Raw genomic sequence first — 16,745 nt, forward strand, 5'->3', positions numbered from 1 at the left:
AGAATGGACTGACCTAAATCACATGTCTCTTAACCCAAAGAAAACCAAATATATGATAATTAAAACTAGACAAAAACGACAGAATTTTACCTCAACTGGTCCCGATTTAATGATTGACGGCAATATAGTGGAAAAAGTCGACCATCACAAAGTTCTAGGTGTCCACATCGATAACAACCTGTCTTGGTCAACTCACATTGAACAACTTAGTAAATTAGTGTCAAAGAAAGTGTACCTCTTATCTAGAATTAAACACTTCCTTAATTGTCAAGCCAGGAAGTTATTTTTCACTGCTCATATTCAGTCTCTTATTGATTACGCATCCACTCTATGGGACTCTGCAAGTGATAATTCCCTAAAGCTACTCAGCAGATTACACAAAAGAGCGCTAAAAGTAGTATTACTCAAACAGACTACTCTCACCGACTCAGACTACATCAACATAGGGGTCCTACCTCTGAAGTCAAGAATGAATTACAACAAAGGAATAATGATGCATAAAATTATGACAGAAAATGCACCCGAAACCATTTGCTCAAAGTTCTCTTTGAAGAATTCGCACCACTTTATAAAACTAAACACTCCTCTTCCTAGGATAGACCTATTTAAATCAAGTCTTGTTTATTCAGGAAGCAGCCTCTGGAACGCTCTTCCGGACGCCCTGCGGCAATCCACCAACACAGATTCTTTTAGAACCAAATATTCTTTCCATTTAATGAACTCTATGAACAAATAAACTTGATTGGTATGTTTTCTTTGTATACAGTTGTTCATTATCGGAATTATGGTTTATTGTGACAAAATCACGAAGATTTGGCTCTGTAATACATTGTTTTGCTGAGCTAATGTATTGTTGGGTTACTTTCCGTTTATCTTCATTGCTTTACACCCAATTTTGAACACTACCTTATGATCTACAATGCTTCTACATAATGCGCTTCATGTACATAAACTTATATGTTCTACCATTAATGTTTTTATGTAACCTTTTTTTCCCTAGTCATAGTTATAGTAAAATAGTTTAGTCCCTCTTTAGGGCGAGGGCCAGATGCAAAAAAGCATATCTATGCTTATTCTTGTCACCCTCGAAAAATAAAGATTTGTCATTGTCATTGTCATTGTCTCACTCTCTCTCACACACACACACTCTCTCTCACACTCTCTCTCTCTCTCTCTCTCTCTCTCTCTCACTCTCTCTCTCTCTCACTCTCTCTCTCTCTCTCCTCTCTCTCTTTCCTTGTTTTCTTGCTTTTGTTGCTGCCACAGCTACTCGGGGGGTTGGGTTGGGTTGAAAAATGTCCAGGGCAACCACCCCCCCCCCCCCCCGTCTTTCTCACTCTCTCTCACACACACTCTCTCTCTCTCTTTTCTTGTGTCTATCCGTGTGACTCTATCTTATTCTTCTCTCCCTGGTCTTTCTGGTCTCTCTCTTGCTCTCTCTGTGATCTATCTGATTCCTCTCTCTCTCTCTCTCTCTCTGGCCTCTCTCTCTCTTTCTCTCTCTCTTTCTCTCTGGTCTCTCTCTCTCTGGTCACTTTCTCTCTCTCTCTCTCTCTCTCTCTTTCTCTCTGGTCTCTCTCTCTCTCTTTCTCTCTGGTCTCTCTCTCTCTCTCTCTTTCTCTCTGGTCTCTCTCTCTCTCTCTCTCTCTCTTTCTCTCTGGTCTCTCTCTCTCTCTCTCTCGCTCTTTCTCTTTGGTCTCTTTCTCTCTCTCTCTCTCTCTCTCTCTCTCTCTCTCTTTCTCTCTGGTCTCTCTCTTCTCTTTGCCTCTGTCTCTTGCTCTATTTACGAACGCAAGCAACCCTTTCTCCTCTACCCCGACCTTTTCGCACCCTGTTCGTCCATCATATCTTTTTTAGAGGCTGCCATCGAGAAAACAAATCAATAAATAAAATTAAGCGTCCATGTTGTTGTGTCACGTATAAGGGGAGGTTACTCAGTATGGCAGGTGCATTTTGGGCAGGTGATTATTATTGGTAGACATGTGGAAAGACGTTTTCATCTCCCCAGGCTGTTATTGTAGAGTGGAGACTGGTATATTCATGACTGCAGGCTTCTGTTTCCCACAGCGAACACTCACAAGCATCCATATGACATTACGAGTGTGTGTGCATGCGTGTGTGTGCGTGTGCGTGTGTGTGTGTGTGTGTGTGTGTGTGTGTGTGTGTGTTTTGTGTGTGCGTTTGTGTGTGTGGTTTATGTGTGTTTGTGTGTGTGTGTGTGTGTGTGTGTGTGTGTGTGTGTGTGTGCATTCATGCGTTCGTGGGAGCGTGTATTTGCAGATCTAACATTGAATACTTTGGAAACAATTAAATATAACGAGTACGTGTCTTTTGTGTTGTTTCAGATTAACTAGAATGGAAGGAGCGATGAAGCTTACACTTATTCCAGCCTTTTTCGTACTCTGCTGCTGCCTGCAAGGTAAGTTCCTTATTTCATGTTTTTAAAATAATTTTGTTATATGCTTTTGTTTGGTTTGTTCCTTACCTTTTTTTTCAAGTCTAAGTCTTCACTGTAAAAAGGTTATTATGTAGTTTCCACCACGGCGAACCGCGGTCGATATTGTTTGCAGCTTTCTTTGCTATAGCTGCTAGTTCGAGCCCTGGGTTTTTCTCTCGTGATTCTTCTTCTTCTTCTGCGTTCGATTTCTTCTCTCTCGATGAATACATTCTTGCTGTCGGTACCCAGTTACCCGTGTGTGTCGCATGCGCACGTTAAAGATCTCTTGCAAGTTTCAAATGACGTCGAAGCTATTCATACTTACGCACGCGTACAGCGAAAAGGAGAATCGCGGTTGCCCACTGATGACAACTTGAATTTTCCAGATAGAAACAAATATTCTTCCTACAAGTATTCCAGAGATTTGATAAAGTATAACAGCGTACTACGTGGCACTTTATGTCACGACACGAGATTCTAAGCAATCGCTTCTGGTGAGAAACCAACCACTGTTCCTGATTCCAAAAATCTTAAAGGCATACTAACGCACTCCCGTGTTTACAAAGTGTAGTTTGCCCACAATCGATGTCAAACGCACCATAAGACCATATAATGACGATATGTCACCATGCGCGGACCATAATACATGCATTACAGCTTGTTCTAGCCTCTGAAAAAGTGAGGATGTCAACAAAGCCGCGGTGTTAGCTCCCTTGCATCAACGTTACATGTGTTGCCAAATCTATAAATAGGACCATCTAGATTAAAATACAAATTCAAATATCTCAACATTTAAGGGCTCCTAGACCACAATATTTTGCAGGGAACTTAATTTAGTCTGTCTCCAGCTCTGGGTAAAGCAATTAGCGTGTATATTCATCAGCTTTCTATGCCTTTAACCAATCAGCTTGGCTGTTACCACCCAGTGACAAAATGTCCAAAATGCGTTAATCACTATATACTTACCAGTCGCTGTTGCTGCTTTGAAATGCCTGCTTGGTTGTCATTATTTTGCTGCACAATCACGAACCGTTAACAACCAATGGCTGGGTCTTTTCTGTTTGTGATAGTATTCTGAAATGAGTAATTCAGTTTAGTCCACCATCATGCTTACCACTGCTACGTCGACTTCACAAAGATTGCTTAAAATAAGCACTATATGCTAGAGTGAGAAATACTAAATGCCATAATTATGTTGAAAAAAGAATTTAAAAAAAACAAGAAAGGTAGGTTGTTGGAACGTTTGTTATTGACAAAACAATACGTTACATTCACAAATGTATCGACCCAACGGTCTTTACAGTGCACAAACAATGAGTAACAAGAACTTTGCTTGATCCAATTTATTTATTTATTTATTTACGAGAATTTATATCGCGCTCATATCTCACCACACAAGGCGACTCAAGGCGCATGTTACCTATTAATGCCGTGTGAGATGGAATTTTTTACACAATATATCACGCATTCACATCGACCAGCAAACCTCAAGCCTATTAGGGCGAGCATTCACCTTTCACGGCCTTTATTCCAAGTCACACGGGTATTTGATGGACATTTTTATCTATGCCTGTCAATCGTGGGATCTTTAACGTGCACACCAAATGTAGTGTACACGAAGGGACCTCGGTTTTTCGTCTCATCCGAAAGACTAGCACTGGAACCCACCACCTAGGTTAGGAAAGGGGGGAGAAAATTGCTAACGCCCTGACCCAGGGTCGAACTCGCAACCTCTCGCTTCCGAGCGCAAGTGCGTTACCACTCGGCCACCCAGTCCTTAATTCGAATGTCTCAGCCTCTTGTTGTGAAAGTCCCAAGCGAATGAATTTTGTTTTTGGATGTTTTCATAATTATGTTGTTTATTTCACGATAAGAATTGAATAAAGTCTTGTTTAAACCGATGGCTGTGTCTGTAATGTACCGTCTCAACCAATGAGCGTGGCTGTTACAGGGGTGGCGCAGTCACGTGGTGGATGGGGCGAGTGGGGCGAGTTTTCGGGCTGCTCCAAGTCGTGCGGAATGGGGCTCCGAACCCGGATGCGCTCATGGTATCCTGGAGAGAACGAACCCGCCATGGAAGAACCCTTCACCAACACGGAACAGTTCACCTGCTATGAAGTGGACTGCCCTCGTAGGTTTTTGGGAGGGTTGCAGTGCGGTGGAAGGGTTGGGATAGGGTGCGGTTTGTGTGTGTGTGTGTGTGTGTGTGTGTGTGTGTGTGTGTGTGTGTGTGTGCGTGCGCGTGCGTGCGTGCGTGCGTGTTTGTGTGTGGGTGTTTGTGATTTTTCGATAATGATTGGTGATTTAAGACGATGATGAAGATGAAGACGGTGATGACGGAAATATATATAACAACGACGGTGAAGAAAGAGACTATTATTAATACTGATGATGAGAACTCTAATAACACAATTAGCGCTTTATGTATTCATTTGAAAAGTAAAAATTGTCTTTATTTATTAATTAATCATGGGTTAATGGATAATGTTCATGGATATATTATTTAGTTATGAACTACTTACACCCTTATTTTCTAATTTGCAGAGAACGGGACGTGGTCGATGTGGGGTATGTGGGGGGAGTGCACAGCGGCGTGTGGGGGCGGGCAGCGCAAACGTCACAGGGACTGCAACAACCCCCCACCCGCGAACGGAGGCGCCAAGTGCAAGGGGGAGAAGTTTGACGAGGAAGACTGCGGGCCGGAACCCTGTCCGGGTGAGTTGGGGGTATGGGGGTGGGGGTGGGTGAGATACGGTCCTGGAGTGGTATTCAAGAAAATAAAGCGAGGCGACCGATTGCATCAGAGCAGATGCGGACATAGCCATCCGAACATCAAAAGATTTCCCGGCGGCATCATGCCGTTAGCGACTGTAGAGCCGAGAGGTAGGTCCCGCAAGTTTAAAACCGTCACGTGACTTTGGCGTGTCGAAACGGGGTTTCGTGAATGGCAATTAGCGCGACTTACAGAACAAACAGCGCCACCATGCGGTCAGGTGCCGCTAAAACACTTCCCTGCATACCACTCCTGGGGTGAGGAGACGGGGAGGGGGTGGGGAGTGGGGTGGGGCTCAATCCAGTCACACTCTAAGATTAGTCACAGCATCAATTATTGTTGTCTCCTGGGTCTATTGTTTGTTCACCCCATAGGCCGAAAGGTCAAAGTTCTTGTGAATGTTTGGTTTTGTCCTCAATTCAACGTTCCAATACTTTAACTGTTATTGTTCTTGTTATTTCTTCTTCTTCTTCTTCGTTCAAGGGCTGAAACTCCCACGTTCACTAATGTTTTTGCACGAGTGTGTTTTTGCGTGTATGACCGTTTTTACCCAGCCATTCCGGCAGCCATACGCCGCTTTCGGGGGATCTTGTTATTATTTGATTTTGTATTTGAAACGTTATTTAAGCAAGTCTGTTGTCGAGCTGTGTCCAGAATCTGTAGTGTTTTGTTTCTTTAATCTTTCAGAGACACCGCCGAACTTCAACATGTCCAAGTGCGACCCCAAAAAGAACTTTACCTGCAAGAACAATGCGATGTGTACGGATTCACTTCATAGGTGTGACCAAAAAGTGCAATGCAGCGACGGAAGTGACGAAATGGGCTGCTTTAAACGCGGCTACAAGATTGGTCACGTGCATTTCTCGCGCGGTACTGCTTCCGGTAAGCACGGGAGTGTGTATTTGTTTGTTTTGGGGAGGGGGTTGGACAAGAGAGGGGCGTAATGAAAGAATGGATTCTGGGGGGGGGGGGGGGGGGGGGTGGAGGGGGGTTGCGGTGGAATTGGGGCTGTTACCAGGTTAACATGTTGGAGCAAGAAAGAGCAAAAGACAGAGCTAGAGAGAGACAGAGACAGAGAGAGCTAGAGAGGGTGGTTGCCTCGGGACTCTCCCAGAACAGCTTTAAATCTCGCTGAGGTGTGTGCATGCATGTTCACGCACACACCCGTTTTTTAGCAAAGGAGAGAGAGAGAGGGAGAGGGAGAGGGAGAGAGAGAGAGAGAGAGAGGGAGAGGGAGAGGGAGAGAGAGAGAGAGAGAATGACAGAGAGAGAGAGGGAGAGAGAGAGAGAGAGAAGAGAGAGAGAGAGAGGAGAGAGAGAGAGAGAGAGAGAGAGAGAGAGAGAGAGAGAGAGAGAGAGAGAGAGAGAGAGAGAGAGAGAGAGAGTTGGCCTTCTGCATTCATTTCATTACTGAACTTGTTCACTTCTTAGTGTTTATAGGTTTAATTTCAAAGTTCAATTTCAAATGTGGTTTTCGTTTCAGGTGACCGTATGTCCAGTGTGTTGGCAGTGTTGACAGTATTGGTTTCAACGTGGTACATAAAAGTTTTCATTGACTACCGATGAGATACGGCAACCAATCAACATTTCGAATCACGCGTGACCCGGATCACGTGATGTGACGTGAGAACTACAAAATTACGTACATTCCACGTTTTGACGTCATGTGTGCTGTGGCGTCATTTTACGTGTCTATGATGACGTCATGAATCTCCTGCCATTTCTTTCATACAACGTAGGTACGACGTGTTACCATCACCAAGGACCTTAGTATTGCAATGGACTGCGGTACTTCACATTCACAGAGTTGTGCTTGAATTGCACCAAAACACAGAGCACATGCACAAAGAGAAAGCTCAGAAAAGCCTAATACACCTATTAGAAAACTAACCCTTCACCCCCCCCCCCCCCCCCTGCCCACCCCCCTGCCCGCCCCCCTCCCCCCTTTCATTTTTTTTACCGATACAAACAAACTCTTTTCCAATAACAAACCTGACGATCACCTCGATGACTTCGGTGACGTCGCCGCTGCCACCGCCGCCGCCACCACCACCACCACCACCAACAACAACAACAACAACAACAACAACAACAACAACAAAGTTATATTACATAATTTCATCGCGTTTTTTGGCTTAACAACAACGACAACAACATCAACAACAACTTCTTCTTCTTCTTCTGCGTTCGATGATCAACAACAACAACAGTTGCACTTTCAGAGACATCGAACACAAATGCAGAAAAAATATGTCAAACCTACAACTTGAACATTATGTGCACGGCATTCACAACATCGGAGTGAAGTCTTTGGATCTTTTCTCGTGAACCTACATTAAGTCTCTACAATAATTAAGCTCTTCCATTTTACACGTGTGTTTGATGACGTTGTCAACGAAATGACGTTGGAACGTTTACGTCACAGTGGCACTGTCTTTGTCATCAGTGCGAGGTGAAGTGTGTACTGATTGTGACTACTGCTTCCAGTGGCAGTATTCTGACGATTATGATCGATTACTTTTGAAGTGAAACTTTTATTTCCCCTGAACACGGATGATTAAACAAAACAAAAGTTGGTTATTTGCAGATTCAAGACTGTGAAATTTGATGGAGAAAAAAACCTTTGCCGATTGTGTGTCTTGATTGTACAAAGAATGACTGAAGGCCTTCGACTATATTCCTGAATTAATAGTGTTTCCTGCTTGTTGGTTAAAAGACATATTACTGTACCACATATTTTTTCTTGTTGTAGAGGCATTAGTGTTATGCGATTATCCCCGATTCGTTTTCGGTGAAATGTGATTTTTACACAAAGTTACGATTTTCTGTAAATTTCAAAGCCCTAGAATATAGGGTGTCTGTGTGTTTATTTCAGTCAAAATTAGCCCTTAAAAGAAAGTGTAAGCTAAAGATGTTCCCCGCACTATTAGTAATTTTAAGTACAAGTGCAGATTTGACCATCAATCCCATGTCTGTTAATGAATTGTGGTTACTATACGTTCAGTGACGACAGGGTTCGTTGACTCACTTCAATCTTGGTAATGAGCAGAGTTATGTTGAGCTTTTCTCCAGTGTATTTTCAAGCTAGCCTCCAAATTTCACACACTGGTAGGTTTTGAAAATCTTCAAACAGAACAAACGTGTTATGTATCCTCGTCAAATTTCAAGGTCACAGGTAAGTGTCAAAGTCCCCTCCACGTGTCCTTCTGAGCGGAAGTTCATGCACCCCCCTCCCCCTTTTAGAATGGCCTTCACCTTGGGCCTGTTACTTACGCGGGGTCCTGCTAGTCGTGAATAGTAATGAGGACCTTTTCTAATGTTATACTTGCTGAAGAGCAAATGATTTGAAGACAAATGTTGATATTGTTTGTCCTCCAATTTTGGTATTTTTCTTGAAATTTGAATCAACTGAACTTGGACCGTTAATTTAGTTTTTTCATGCACAGTTTTGTGCATAGTTTTGATATTCCGCATGTAAGATTTCTCAAAGTCAATTTGTATATAAATATCATCGTATTTGTGATCATCAAAAATCAAAAGACATTCATTTAGCAAGAATGTGATAACCATTTTTTTCCCGTTGGCCACTTACCTTACAAGTAAGACTCGTTTTTAGTGTCCCATTTTTATCAAAGGTCACGCGCAATTATATGTTATTGTTCGCCTTGTGTAGGGAAAACCGCACAACTTTTTAATCACAAATTTAAGTGAAATTCCAAAAGTCTGTGTAAACTATTTATTAAAACGAGAAAAACGACAGTAGGCTAGTTATCTTTTAGTTCACCTCAATGTTTTCCTGTCTAATTTCTGACATTTGATGAACGTTTCGCGGTAGTTATAAAAAAAAAGTAGTGTGTTACTCTTTGAAGAAAAATCAATGTGCGTTTTAAAAAAGTGATCTGTATGTATCTGGTTTGTTAATGATACGTGTTCTGTTTTGTTTCTATTTCAGTTCAGTAAATCTGATTTTGCCAGTTTGACCACCAGATTTTTACCGTACTTTTTTGATGTATTAACGTAGTGGGCATTTATACATGCATGCTTTCCCTGGCTAAATGTTTACGTCTGTGTATTTGCGAGTGCATGCGCGCGTAAGCACGTGTGTATGTTTGAAGAGGTGGTCGCGTACATATTTCTTGGCTTCTTGGGGCAATTACAGTTGGTATTTTATTGTAAAGATAAAGGCTGCCGCAAGCATCTTTTGTATTTTTGAGCTGCATGTCTGATAAGGATTCTATACATGTACACTAGCGGTTGTTTTGAAGTTTGTTTTATTGTTCGTACACCCCTCACTCCCCCCCCCCTCGCTCTCTTTATTATTATTTTTTTTTTAAATTTTTGTTGTTGTTAACCGACAGTGTTATATTTCAGACGAGGGAATATGATTTGTATTGTAAAATCAAAATGTGAACTTGTTATTTCAATTTGTGTTTGTTAGGAACATGACATTTCCACTTTTGTGTGTGCATTCTTGTGATGACGATTGCATTTTTTGGGATAAAGATGCACTTTGAACAGGGTAAGCATACAGTTTGAAGCACATCATCATTGTTTATTGATTTTGACAAACACTGTCTTTTGCTGCGCAGTTTTATTTTCAGGAAGGCCTGTGATATCTTGCTTTTACAAGGTTGAGAATTGTCAATATTTTCTTTGGAATTCAATTTTTTCAGAGTGATAGCTTTCAGAAAAGAATCAATGTTTTGATGGACTGATATACTTTTGCTGGATTTTGTGTTTGCTCGAATTAGAAACAAAAGATGTTTAAAATAATTGGTGGTTATTTTTCCTGTACACTCTTAACCACACTGATTGGTCTTATTTGTTACAGCTCATATTTTGTTGACTTGCAAGACTGATTTTAAGTTTTCCCGGCTGAAAAATGATCCGAATGTACTCATCCCCACCAAAAACGCACAAGGAAAATCGTTGACTTCATGAAAATTGATGTTTATAATCCACCCTGATATATGTTATTAAGTAACTGATAGTTGGGATTAAGTCTTAATGGGAAGTGAGGATGAGGGGGGGCGGTTCGGGGGGGGGGGGGGGTGATTGTCTCTTATTAATCACTGAAGTGGGTTTTTTTCGCGTTTTCAATCGGCAGTTTTGCGTTTCTAATGGAGAAGGGTATGCACCAGTTGTTTTGAACTGTTCTTTTGTCAATTTTGTACAGTGATATGTACCATAACTTTGTTTAAGCTTGCGTTGCATTTGCAGAAGTAGAATGCGATAAGCTTTTTAATTCAGTTTTCAGAGCCAAGTGAAGCCCGGTATACTTTTTTTTCTCTATAGACAATCCAGTGACGTTTTAGATGATACCGCTTGCTATTTTGCTCTGTTTCAGTCATATTACATCTCCTTATCCTTTGTTGTTTTTTGTGTTTGATTTTCTTTCTATTTGCATGTATTTCTTCTGAATACCTGTAGGTTAAGGTTAACGAGAAAAACGTACATCATTGGGATACTCCCACTTGAGTAATTAAGTTGTTTGATGAGCATAATAATATGTTTTGGCCTAAATCCGACGAATTGTGCATGGTAGCTTGCTAATGTTGAACCCTGCCCAAAATAACGCGTTGTTTTCAGGAACAGTAAAGTTCGTACAGCCCCATTTTCACTGATTTTATGTCGGTTCTGACAATGTTTGCACTGTCAGTTCCCGAACAGTAGTTTGTTTGGGGCATAGTCAGCTAAGCCCACCACACAGACCCCACCACACAGACCCCACCACACAGACCCCACCACACAGACCCCATCACACAGACCCCACCACACAGACCCCACCACACAGACCCCACCACACAGACCCCACCACACAGACCCCACCACACAGACCCCACCACACAAACAGACAGCTGTCTAGACACACACATTGTTTTTATTATTATTATTTTTAATTGTCTTTACAATTTTGTTTTTTAAATGATAGAAAGTGCCAGGCAGAGAAGCACGAAAATGGAAGGGAAATAACATAAAAATAACAGATGACAATTGTAAGTACAAGCAAAGAGACACACTGACGGCCAGAGATGGTACTCTTGAATGCAATCCGACCGCAATAGAGCGCCGTATTATGTTCATGTCGGTATTATTTGAGTGGCTGCAATATGCGTCCGCGAGTATTTATGTTTATTGCCTTCTCAGGGATGCACATTTGTCATACTTGTCTTCGTAACAAACCACGAGAATCCCACAGTTGAGAACCAATCATTCATCAAATCCATCTAAAGGCAATTTGAATGACCGTCTCAATCACTGAAGCTCTTTGTATTTACACACTCACCGAATTACTCGCTCAGTCGGTCGTTCGAACGATGTGCTAGTAGATCAATCAAACAGTCAATCAATCAATGAATGACTCAATCAATCAATAAACAAATCAACCTATGAATCAACCAATAAATCAATCAATCAATCAATCAATCAATTAATGGTTTTGTTTACCTGTGACGTAAGTCTCATAGACGCAGAACATGTGCGCGCGTCAACAATCGGGACGTCATCAAGCACCAGACAGCCATTCAGTATTCTGTTGCTCCATCAGATATTGGCATACGCGGCATTGTTAGAGTAAAACAAATCCAGCGTATTTCTCAGTTTAACACTTTACACACAACAATCAAATATGCTTCTTGCATTGTATGCACTCCGAGACAATGTGTACAAATCCATGTCAATGTGAATTTATTAAAGTCGCCACTCGAGGCTTTGCCGAGCGTGACGTCATGTTGCAGAGAGTGACGTCATGTTGCAGATAGTGATCGAAGTCATGTTGCAGAGAGTGACGCCATTCGTATTTGTATGTAGGCCTGCTGTCGAAACGAGACATGGATTTGGTGTTGTACGATAAAAATCCGTGGGGATGAAGCCAGCACTTCTCGTGAGTGGGTAGTCAACTATCAGAAATATACAATTTTTGTTTAGCTGGATTTATTGTCTCTCAAATAAAATAAAATTAATGGACTATTTCATTTTCAAAATTACTTGTCAAATGTCTTTTCTTTTCGATTTGTTGAGAAAATTTAACAGAAAAGTAATGACAAATGTCTCTATTGGAAAGCAGTTTTGTGTGTGTTTTGTTTTTGTTGTTTGTTTGTTTGCTGGTTTTGTGTTAAGTCACGTGTTTCCGTTTTTGAGTCACTTGAGAAAAAGTGACTCTATGTAATCGGTCAGTGTTAGTCTGTCCGGCCGGCCGTCCGTCCGGCCGTCCGGCCGGCCGGCCGTCCGTAGACACCACCTTAACGTTGGACTTTTCTCGGAAACTATCAAAGCGATCCGGCTCATATTTTGTTTAGTCGTGACCTCCAATGACCTCTACACTTTAACGATGGTTTCGTTGACCTTTGACCTTTTTCAAGGTCACAGGTCAGCGTCAAAGGAAAAATTAGACATTTTATATCTTTGACAAAGTTCATCGGATGTGATTGAAACTTTGTAGGATTATTCTTTACATCAAAGTATTTACATCTGTAGCCTTTTACGAACGTTATCAGAAAAACAAGGGAGATAACTAGCCTTTTCTGTTCGGCAACACACAACTTAACGTTGGGCTTTTCTCGGAAACTATAAAAGTGACCGGGCTCAAATTTTATGTGAACGTGACTCCCAGTGACCTCTACACTTTGACGTCTGCTTTGGTGACCTTTGACCTTTTTCAAGGTCACAGGTATGTCTTGAAGGAAAAAAATTGAAATATCATATCTCTGAAACTATTCATCGGATTTGATTCAAACTTTATAGGATTATTCTTTACATCAAATTATTTACATCTGTATTGTGTTGTGAATAGCAATTTCTTCCTGTCCATCTGATGCCTCATATAATATTCAGAACTGCGAAAGTGACTCGATCGAGCGTTTGCTCTTCTTGTTGAAACAAGAAAAGGAAGAAATGGCTCACGAGATACATCATCACCGATCACGTAGTACAGGTTCGCCTGGAAATTCCCAGACGGAAAGACCCAGGTTTTGTTCCCCTATTCTTCTTTCCATGCACTTTTTTAGTTCTTCGCTTTTGTGTGTGTGTAATAAAGGCGCCCTTCATTTGGTAGACCATAGACCATTTATCCTGAACTGCCAACTAGCTCTCTCTTCCATGGCCTTTCAGAAATCAGGGGGACGTCATATCCGGTGTCGATTGTAAACATGGACGAAGTTGCCGAGGTAAGTTCTGAAAATGCTAAAATAAACTCAGCAAAAGTGCATATGGAACATGTTTTTCGATGAATTTTGTTAAGTTTAGTTTGAGGTTTTGGAAAATCCAGTTCATTGTCACCTCCCATTGTCACAAATAACTGGAGCGTGCTTTCTTTTCACTGTCTTCTAATCGCTGGCCTTTCAAACCGGACGTGACGCGCCCTTGAAAGTCGAGAGTGGTAACCTCGAAGGGTCACGTGACGAGTTGGCGGTCCAGGCTATTTGGTCTATGGGTAAACTGAGCTTTTTAACATATTTTATTTAGCGGTCCGCATCTTGGTTGTGTGTGTGTGTGGGGGTGTGTGTGTGTTAGAGAGAGAGAGAGAGAGAGAGAGAGAGAGAGAGAGAGAGAGAGAGAGAGAGAGCGTTTACTGTTTACCTTTTGGTACTTTGTTCACGACTTTATTTGTTGTTTTGGTCCTTTCATTTTTGTCTGGTCTTCTATGGTTCCCTTCTAGGCCGTGACAGTTTAAGATGAGATGTGTATTTTTTCACCCCGAAGACTTTTCAAGATGACAGAATGCGGCGCGAACGCATGAACAATTTGAAAATAAGTATGATCGTCATATGAAAAAGCTGACAAAATGGTGGAGGGAAAGAACTGGTTGCAAGCGAGCGTGGAAAACTTAGGTACAAAATGAACGACCGAGTGAAAGAACAACGAATGATGAATGGAAGAAGGGAAATAACGCGTGAAAATACTGGTAAAAAGAGACGCTGAAAGTTGGCAAGGGAAGGAACTGTTCTTCAAAAAAAACCAAAAAAAACACGTCCATATTATTTCCCTTATCTTACTCTCTCCTCAAAAGTAAATGTACAATTCTGCTCATCGCTTTTGAGTAGAGAGAAGTAAAGTTCAGCACTTGTTTTAAGAGGCGTATTTTGATTTCATCTTAGTATTTCAAATTTATCATACCACTTTTGTGTGTGCATTTACATATTGGGTGATATACAACTTTCCGTTTTGTGTTTATGTGTGGTTCCTTTCTTTCCTCTTTAGTTGTTGCTGTTATTTTGTTTCAACAAAACAATGTATAGTTTTTATCTACTTGTTCGCGGGGCTGTATTTGCTTTCTGCTGTTTGTTAACGCATGTGTGCTGTTTTGTGCAAATGTCTGTCTTCCCCAGTTGCTTCCAACACACACAGAATCTATCGCTCTTGTTGAATTACGCTCAGAGTTATGAAATCAATGTTGATATAGTATTGTCAGAAAAACAACAATTTGCACAATGATTGATATAAAATGTATCTGCAATGATATATGAATGGTTATAGTATAAAATACAATAACAATAACAATAAAAACAAAATGAATACATAAATAAATTTGAAGAAATTCAAGCCCAAATAAAGTAAAGGATAGCAAAAATACTAAAAGCAAAGATCTGACTCAGTGTTATTAAAAGATTCTAACAAAATGTAAACTGTGCAAAATAATATTAATTTGAGGCCATTTTTGAATGTGTTAATTTGTCTGACAGTCTGAATCATTTTTTGGAATATTCTAACTGCATTGTTTTCTCCTTTCTTTCTGTCTCTCTTTCTCTCAAACTGTGTGCCCGTCTCGCTCGTGCCCGTCTCGCTCATGCCCGTCTCGCTCATCTGTCTTTCTCGCTCTCTCTCTGTCTCTCTCTTTCTTATTTCAATTTTTTTCCGAATTTGTTTTCTTTCGCGACGGCATTTTTTTTATTTTTTAACTTTTTTAGTTCTACGTCTGTGGTGAACAGGTAAAGATTCTGCGAATGTAAATGCTTATGTTACTGTACATTCCCCCTGCGTGAATGATGAATAAACATATAGTGCTGCTATTTCACGTGTTGGTTCTGTGTGTGTGTGTGTGTGTGTTTAGTGTGCGCGCGTGCGAGCGTATGTGTGTGTGTATGATTGTGTGCGTGTTTGTGCGTGCGTGCGTGAGTGTACAACTATTTTTTGTTTACTAATACTATGATAGTAAAAACGTTATGTTACGAAACTTTACATGAGTCTATTTATTCAATACATATCCTTTATGAAACCATATCCGTCCGTAAAATATTATTGAGGCGGCACTGTGGCAGCAACATTTTTCAATCAAATTAATTGAAATGTTGGCCAAAATGGGATTGTATTTCAGCTTAATTAGTAGCTTAAATTATTTAAATTCCTTATCAACATTTTGCTTCAAAAGGAAATCGCAATAACAGGCACTAAAGTGTTTACGTTGCATTCTTTATTCTTTTTCTGAATCCAAAAGAATATAGATACAGGGTTGGTTGCCTTAGAGTAACCATAACAGTTTTTATAGGGGAGGCTAAGAAATTAGCTCTAAATTTCTCAATCCTGTTGGAACACAACAACCACCTTTGGAGGCGAAGTCCAATCCAACAGGATTGAGAAATTTAGAGCTCATTTCTTAGCCCAATAAAAACTTTGTAGTCCGGGACAGGCATAGAAATAGTACCGAGACAATAAAAGGAACTTGGTTGAGTCGGCGTTGATTTAGATGTTTGCATCAACAGCTGGAGTCAAAACGCCCAGTCAACGCCCAGTCAACGCCCATTCAGCCAAGTTCCTTTCATTGTCTCAGTACTATTTATATGCCTGTCATCTGATTGGTTGCAGACTTGTAGACTCGGCTCCAACCAGGAAAGGCGGCACAAAAAGTTGTAGACTTTATCAGTTGTAGTCTCTCGACCAATGACAGGGCTGGACGGTCTACACTGACTTGTTGACTGCATTGCACGGCTGTAGAGTTCACTCCTGACCCGATAATGGTGGTCAGAGTAGACTCCACAGTTTTAGATAGATCTAAAACTGAAATCTTAGTGGCTGTTTTTGCTGAAGGTTTTGAAATTTTCTTCCCAGCAGATTGTTCGTGTCATGCCACAGCACAGCGACCACCGGAAGCGGAGCGAGAGACTGAGAGAGACAAGACAACGGTTTATTTCCTTATATGCCATTGGCCCCTGTAGTTCTGGAAATGGGGTAATATAATATTATACAGTGACATCTTTTCGTAAAGCTTGCAGCGTGAAAAAACTTATGAAACGTGACGTATCTAAATTAAATTTTCACAAAGTAAGTTTCGAACAGTTGGAGAGGAATCATTCATGTGCACATCAGTGGAGCATTTCACACATAAAATATGAGTGATACGTACGATGCGCCCATACGTAGAAATCAAATTTTTGGTAAACTGTTCTCTAATTCGCATTGCGAGAGACAGACAGACAGACAGACAGACAGACAGACCGAGACAAGACAGAACGCACACACACGTCAGTGTTACAGTCAGTGAAGGTAGACAATTCGAAAACCCTGCACTATCGTCTCATCATGGCTATCCTTAGCGGATTA

The 16,745-nt window shown here is 41.1% G+C and overlaps 1 protein-coding gene across 1 annotated transcript; it reads left to right on the forward strand.

Annotated features, from left to right (window-relative positions):
* Positions 1–2,345: 2,345 nt before the first annotated feature.
* Positions 2,346–7,110, forward strand: LOC138946292 (coadhesin-like; the record flags this gene model as incomplete). The annotated part of the gene is given in 5 exon segments (XM_070317828.1): positions 2,346–2,419; positions 4,389–4,568; positions 4,982–5,152; positions 5,898–6,092; positions 6,694–7,110. Coding segments are annotated over 5 exon segments (693 nt in total). The 3' UTR covers positions 6,777–7,110.
* Between the last annotated feature and the right edge of the window lie 9,635 nt (positions 7,111–16,745).

The sequence above is a fragment of the Littorina saxatilis genome, linkage group LG13, assembly GCF_037325665.1.
Source record: "Littorina saxatilis isolate snail1 linkage group LG13, US_GU_Lsax_2.0, whole genome shotgun sequence".
Lineage (NCBI taxonomy): Eukaryota > Metazoa > Mollusca > Gastropoda > Littorinimorpha > Littorinidae > Littorina > Littorina saxatilis.